The 7,467-nt window shown below is 49.4% G+C and overlaps 1 protein-coding gene across 1 annotated transcript in view; it reads right to left on the bottom strand.

Moving 5' to 3' along the window:
* The window catches only part of Taldo1 (transaldolase 1), a 10,255-nt gene extending 5,771 nt beyond the window's left edge, over positions 1-4,484 (bottom strand). Inside the window, exons 1-2 of the mRNA XM_050137087.1 lie at positions 4,319-4,484; positions 1,193-1,316 (exon numbers count right to left, since the gene is read on the bottom strand). Of these exons, the coding sequence (XP_049993044.1) occupies positions 1,193-1,316; positions 4,319-4,415 (221 nt within the window). The 5' untranslated portion in view covers positions 4,416-4,484. The remainder of the gene's footprint in view (positions 1-1,192; positions 1,317-4,318) is intronic.
* Between the last annotated feature and the right edge of the window lie 2,983 nt (positions 4,485-7,467).

The following is a 7,467-nucleotide window of genomic DNA, read 5'->3' as shown; positions in this document are numbered from 1 at the left end:
AAGGTCCTGAGTTCAATTCCCAGCAACCACATGGTGACTCACAACCATCTGTAATGAGATCTGGTGCCCTCTTCTGGCCTGCAGGCATACACGCAGACAGAATATTGTATACATAATAAATAAATAAATTTAAAAAATATTACAATTACTATATAGAAAAGGACTATACATTTATGATCTGTGTGATAATGTGGAAGAGGTAAAACTATAAGAACAAGAAGATCGGAGGACAGCACAGTGACACACAATGTTGTCTGAGCTCATGGGCTGGCACTCTGAAGAGCAGCCTGGCTACACAGGAATACCTTGTCTCATACAAACAAGAAAGAAGCTGAGGACATAGACAAGGAGGCAGAAGGAGGAGGATCAGAGACTGCAGTGATGGTTGCACTAATGCACAATTTATTAAAATTCATTAGTCTGTTGTTAAAAGGTAATGACAGTCGGGCAATGGTGGCGCACGCCTTTAATCCCAGCACTTGGGAGGAAGAGGCAGGCGATCTCTTTGAGTTCGAGGCCAGAGAATTCCAGAATAGCTAGGGCTGTTATACAGAGAAATCCTGTCTTGGAAAAAAAAAAAAGTAATGACATCTGGGCGAGGTGGTACATTCCTTTAATATCAGCACTCAAAAGGCAGAGGCAGGTAAATCTGTGAGGCTAGCCTGGTCTACATAGTGTGTTCCAGACAGCCACGGTTATATAGAAACCTTGTCTCNCAAGGAGCAGTAACTTAGCAATATCAAGAGTAAAACCAGTAGGGTGGTAGTGGCACACACCTTAAATCCCAGCACTTGGGAGGCAGAGGCAAGAGGATCTCTGAGTTCGAGGTCAACTTGGTCTACAAAATGAGTTCTAGGATAGAGCCAGGTCTACACATAGAAACCTTGTCTCATAAAAAAAAAAAAAAAAAAAAAGAAAAAGAAAAAAAAAAAAAAAAGAAAGTAATGACAACCAGCAGGCACAGCACAGCTATAGAGCTACAGAGCCCATCAGAGACAGGAGCCTGGAAGGCCGGCAATGATCCACATCTCACCTGGGGTGTTCACACTGGTAAGCCCTGGAGCCACATAGCCAGGGAGAGTGATTTATTCCATGCAAATCACCTCAGTGAACAAAAAATGGTGTTGGACTGGGAAGGAAACATGGTCACTTTGAGGAGTGGGAGCCACGGCTCTCCATCACCCATACTCACCCACCCAGCTTCTTGCCATAGGCGATGGCCTCCTCCACCAGCTCTTGGTAGGTAGGCATCTGTGCTGCAGCCAGGATCAGGGATGGGTTGGTGGTGGCATCCTGGGGCTTGTACTCATCAATGGCTAGGTAAAAATTCCAGAAGCAGGCGGCATGATTAATACTGTCAGCTGAACTGGACCAAGTATCTAGATCTACACCACCTCTGGTCTTGTCTGTGCTTCCAGGAGGATTAACAAGGGAGATAGCCCCGTGAAGGCCCATGGGATAAGAGGAGACAGCCTGCTGGCATAGGCACGGTCTCCCTGCTTCTTGTTTGCCCTGAGGGAGCTGCTCTGCTCTACCTGTGACCTCTCCAACACAACAGGCTGAAACCTTAGAAACTGTGGGTCCAAACAAACCATCTCTCCCTCTAGTTTCTCTCGGGTATTTGTCATAGTGACCAGAAGCAGCTTTCACCTGAGAAGGGGAAGACTGCCCAAGTGGATCGCAGGGGCTGCTCACAGCAGCTCCAGAGAGGCTGGCTTCCATGCGCAGACATAACCCACAGCACACACACACGTGAGCTGGCCACAGTGCACAGCCTACGATGCTAGCTCTAAGAGTCTAAGGCCAGGCTGGGTTACAGAGCAAGACCTTGTCTCAAAAGCCCAGAGCACGAGCTAGGTGTGGTGGCATATGCCTTTAATCCCCGCACCCTGGAAGCAGACACAGGAGGATCTCTGTGAGTTTAGGGCCAGCTTGGTCTACTTAGTGAGTTCCAGATCAGCTAGGGGCTCATGGTGAGACTCACAGTCTCAAAGCAAAACAAACCATCAAACCATATTGGTGTGTAATTCTTTTTTGTAAATTGCAACTTTTTATAGTAAAGTTTAAAAGGAAACCAATAAGCAAGAATTTGAGGCCAGCCTGGTCTATAAAGTTCCAGGCTAGCCAGGCCTACACCGATACCCTATCTGGAAACAAAACAAGCAACAACATCAAACACCAAACAAAACTAGGCAACTCGGAACAATCAGTTCCCCCATAAAGGCTGATTTTTAACGACTTGGAAGGAAAATATGAGGACACTGGAGGAACACGTGCCACAAGTTTGTCCTACTGTCCCACAGCCAGCAGGAGGTGCACTAATCCTAACCCACTGACAGACACGCGGACACCGACACTAGCTTCAGCTCTCCTCTCCTGTCTGTTTTTTGGGGGAGCGTATATTATGCGAAACTGTATTAGCTCTTCTAACATATTAGTTTCCCCCACCCAGGAATTTAGAAAAGCCAGTGAGCCCCTGTCAGCTCAGCTATCCAAGTGAACATGAACAACGGATGCAAAGCCAGAAGGACATGAACTTGCTTAACTCTTTTTAAAAACCATAAACTCCTGCCCTGACTTCCCCAATGCTGGGGTTACATTACAGGTCTACACCACCACGCCCATTAGTCTTCTGAGGATAAGAGGCTAACTCTCACAGTGCTAATCTAAGTCTCTGCATTATGAAAGTGCTGCAGGCCTGATCTGCGGACAGCACAATGCATGGCTCACTGGTGCCTGCTTCCTGATTTGGACATCACTGGGGAAACTGGGCAAAGGGTGCATGGGCTACTTTTGCAACACTTCGGGAGTCTGTAATTATTTCAAAATAACAAGTAGGGGAAAATGTGCTCCGGAGTGGTGCTGGCTCAGGCGTGAACCCACTGAAGGGTGCACAGGATAAAACCGCAGGCCCAGAGGCTGCTGGAGGCACAGCTCAGTGATGACGGACCTGCTTTAGTAACTGTGATGCCCTGGGCTTGATCCCTATTCCACCCCTACAGATGGGCTTTAAGGGCCAAAGAACCTTAGGTTCAGTGAAAAATGAAGGGGGCAAATGTTCTGGGCATGAGAGTCCAGATTCTATTTTCAGGGGCCTGGGACACCCAAGAAGTTAAGAACCTTCACCACACAGTACAGACCTCAAATCTAACGCGTGTCTATGATTATTTAACTTGTATTTAGCTACACTGTCTATGAATGTACTTTTGTTATTTTTGTTTGAGACAGGGTCTCACTTGGAGCCTGGCTGGCCTGGAACTATGCAGACCAAACTGGCCTCAAACATAGATTTGCCCGCCTCTGCTTCCCACATGCAGGCATGTGCCACTATGCCTGGCTCCTGCGCTCTTCATAGACATCAGGCTGTGAGATCTTCAGTATACTCAGTGAAAACTCCCAGCGGGATTTCTGGAAGCTCTCTGACAAACACTTCAGTCAGACAGGTTTGCTACAAGACCCATGACAGGTTTGTCCTTCCTTTATATTTAAGCAGCCCAAATATGCCTAATCACTCTGACTCGCTGAGAGATAAACAATGCACTTACTCAGGAGGAATTAAAGCCTGTTTCTCAAGTCACCGTGAGAAAGCAGAAAAGAGCAGAAGGCGCTTTTGTACCGGGCTCCCATTGAGCATTTCCCGAAAGTCTCATTCCCACAACAGATGTGAAGCAAGCTCAGCTATTCCACTCTACACGGCTGAGAGCGGACTAGCAGGGCAAGCCTTTCTACCTAAGTCTTCCAAGTTCTCTCCAAGTCCCGGAAAATCTGAGCACTGGAGCTGGGCGTGGTGGCCCTGCCTGATCCAGCACTAAGAGGCTAAAACAGAAGGATCACCAGGAAGACCAGCCTGGACTACACTGTGAAACCCTGTCTCAGAAGAAAAAAAGGTTTGGCAACAGAATAACCATTTGATTTAGTGTGTGCATCTGGTCGGAATCCAGCCATACTGGGTTGCCAGACAGTAACCAGCTGCCACCTTGGAAGGCCAATGCAACAGGCTGCAAAAGCAGGTGGGGTCCACGGAGGTCGTGCTGCCCTGCAGACTGCACGGGCTCCAAAGCTGAGCCTGGGTTAGCGTAGGCTGGACACCCAGGGTCGGTGGGACTGTTCCTTAGACCGCTTCGAACCACCGAGCCACCGCAAGGGTCTCCCAGGGTCACCAATAGCCCGGAGGCCCGGTTAGGACTTTGAGTTGAGCAGACCCGTCAGTCCCGGCTCCAGCGACCGCGAGGCCCCGCCCCAGGCACCCACACCGGTCCTAATCCCAAAATTGGGGGCGCCGCAGCTCATTCAGAGCGCATGCGCCGCGTCCTCTCACCATTGAAGTCACCCGTGTCGGCCACCACGGTGGTGAACTGCTTGAGCTGGTCCAGGGTGGACTCCATCCTCTGGCGCTTTACCGGGGACCCCGACATGGCGAGCACAGCTGAGGCAGTAGCAGGAGCCCGGCGACCCACAATGCCCCGCGTGTCCTGGCCAATCGGGGCAAAGCTAAGTGAGATCCCACCCCTGGAAACGAGCCCCGCCCTTGTACTTGGAGGCCAGTGCTGTAGGCCACGCCCCGTGTCGCTGTCCTTGCTTTCTTCCTCACTAGTACTTGGTTATTTTCCACCGGTTCAGGGCGGGTGGAGTCTTGGTGCGCCCCAGGTGCAGTCGCCCTCTAGAGCTCGGAAGCACAGAATGAACCGACAGCGTGCTTCTAAGCCTCAGACCCCACCAAACTGCGGATGGATGAGACTCTGAAGTCCTCCACTCTCCAGAGTCATGCTAATCCCTGAGCCCGCTCTTGCTTCCAGCTAATCGTCCCCTATAGGTGCGCTCTCCCCAGCGATGGAACCTCGAGGTGCATCCCTCTCTCCAGCTGTGGGACCTCGAAGCGCTCTACTACTCCCAGTTTAGGGACTGGGAGGTGCGCCCCTCCGTGCGCCCACCCGATCGTGGTAAGGCCGCCGCGGCGCAGCCCCTGCCTACAAACAGACAAGCTGACTCGCAGTCTGAGAATCCTACAGGCTTGCGGCCGCCTGGCCTACTTCTGGCAAAGGCACCAGTTCCTACTTCCCAGATAGAGTGTTTCTGGTGTGACCTTAGGCTGCCGGGTGATTCCTTCCTTGCTGTTGATTCTACATCTCTTCTGGAAATCTGCCCCGAATGAATAAGTAACTGCAGGTCGAGAAGGTGGACATGGGAGCGGTCTCTTGAGTCAATAGTAAGAACCTTCAGGACAGTCTTCTTAGGGTGTTCTCGCTCATTATTGATTTGCAGCTCTTTGATATGCTGGCTCAAGTTATACACACACAGACACATATGTCAAGTATTTTCTCTAGAGATTTTGTTTACCGTCTGGCCTAGTTTGCTGTTTATTGCAATGATAAACACCACAGCAAAAGCAACTTGGTGAGGCTGATTGCATCTTAATACTTCCACTAACAGTCTGTCACTCAGAGTCAAGGTAAGAACTCAAGAAAGGACCTGGAGAAAGACTGCTTTCCGGCTTGCTTCCCTTGCTACTTTCTTGTTTTGGTTGTGGGCTTGAGCCACCCCTCCAACCATCAGTCTCTTTTCTTGTTCTTGTTCGATGCAGAACCAATCAAGGTTGGTACCCACAGGGTCTGGCCCTCCTATGTCAGTCATTAACTAAGAAAATTGGGCTGGTGGTGGCTCACACCTTTAATCCACAGTCGGGAAGATCTCTGTGAGTTTAAGGCCAGCACATCCTGCACAGGGAGTTCCAGATTTGCCACAGGGAAAGTGCCTCACAGACATTCCTCCAGGCTAATCTGCTGGAGGAAGCATTTTCTCACCTGAGGTTCCCTCTTCCTGGATAACTCCAGTTTGTGTCAAGTTGACAAAAATAGTAACCAGCACACATCCAGTTTTCTCAGTATCCTTTAAAAAATGGGGGCGGGGTTAAGACCAGGTGAGAGGACTGGCCTTGAACTCCTGATCTTCCTGCCCCTGCCTCCCAAGTACTAAGATTTTGGGCAGCGGCCACCACACTTGGCTTCAGTTGACTCCATTTAAGCTCACTGAAGGTGGACTTAATGCACTAGGGGTCACAGAAGCTGCCTTTAGGGTAGAGGTTTTCAACCTGTGAATCACGATGACTCCTTTTGGGGGTCAAACGACCCTTTCACAGGGGTCGCATATCCTGCATATCAGATCTTTACATTGCAGTATTACAGTCCAGAACAGTAGCCGGGCAGTGGTGGCGCACACCTTTAATCCCAGCATTTGGAAGGCAGAAGCAGGTGGATCTCTGTGAGTCTGAGGCCAGCCTGGCCTACAAAGTGAGTTCCAGGACAGCCAGGGCTGTTACACAAAGAAACCCTGTCTCGAAAAACAAAACAAAACAAAAAAACACAATTCATAACAGTAGGAAAATTAAAGCCATGAAGTAGCAACAAAAATAATTTTATGATCCGGGGTCAATACAATGTGAAGAACTGTATTGAAGGGTCGCAGCATTTGAAGGGTCACTGCTCTATGGCCTGACTGACCAGGTGTATGGAGTCATAGCCAGGGCTCCAGCTTGTGACCAAGAGGAGCTTGAGGCTTGTCTTCACCTTGCAGGGTGGGTGCCAATTGCCTGGAGCTTCCCTGTGAACCCTGGTGGTGGCTCTCTGCTGTGCTGTAGTCGGAGTCTTAGGGCCTGGGCTGCAGCAGCCCCAACTGGCTCTGCTCTATCACCTGTTCCAGCCCGCTAATTAAGGAGGTAAGTGTTGCAGAAAAGAGGAAGACTTTCTTCATCAGCATTAGGAAATGGGTCACCCGCCACCCAATGCTTGAGTCCCTCTGAAAAGGGGGAACTAAAGAACTGGGGATGATAATGTTCAGAATCCAGGCTTCCATCAAAGACTCTGGCTTGCAGCATCCTCCCTACCATCCCCCACCCCACCACCGTTCCCAGGACTTCCAGGTAGCAGCAAGTGAGTTGACTATAGCCTCCTGAGCAGCTAAGTTTAGGAGGTTCTGTGTTGGCCCTTCTTCCTGAGGTAGAGGTTCACTCTGGTGCAGCTGTCTACTCTCATATAACTACATTCTTTTCTTTCTATCTATCTATCTTTTTTTTTAGGTTTTTTTTTTTTTTTTTTTTTTTTTTTTTTTTTTTTTNTTTTTTTTTTTTTTTTTGAGACAGGGTTTATCAGGAGCTCTGGAGCCTGACCTGGAACTCACTCTGTAAACCAAGCTGGCCTTGAACTCACAGAGATCCTCCTGCCTCTTCCTCCTGAGCACTGGGATTAAAGGCGTGTACCACCACCGCCTGGCTCATCTAACTACATTCTACTACACATAAATTTAACAAAAATAAGCAAACAGCCGGGCGGTGGTGGCGCAGGCCTTTAATCCCAGCACAAAGGCAGGCGGATCTCTGTGAGTTTGAGACCAGCCTGGTCTACAAGAGCTAGTTCCAGGACAGGAACCAAAAGCTATGGAGAAACCCTGCCTCAAAAATCAAAAAAAAAAAAA

This window comes from Alexandromys fortis, unplaced genomic scaffold (assembly GCF_014885135.2).
Source record: "Alexandromys fortis isolate MF-2015 unplaced genomic scaffold, M_Fortis_MF-2015_v1.1 scaffold_3, whole genome shotgun sequence".
Classification (NCBI taxonomy): Eukaryota; Metazoa; Chordata; class Mammalia; order Rodentia; family Cricetidae; genus Alexandromys; species Alexandromys fortis.
The sequence above is the reverse complement of the archived record's forward strand: the minus strand, read 5'-3'. Positions and strand labels throughout refer to the sequence as shown.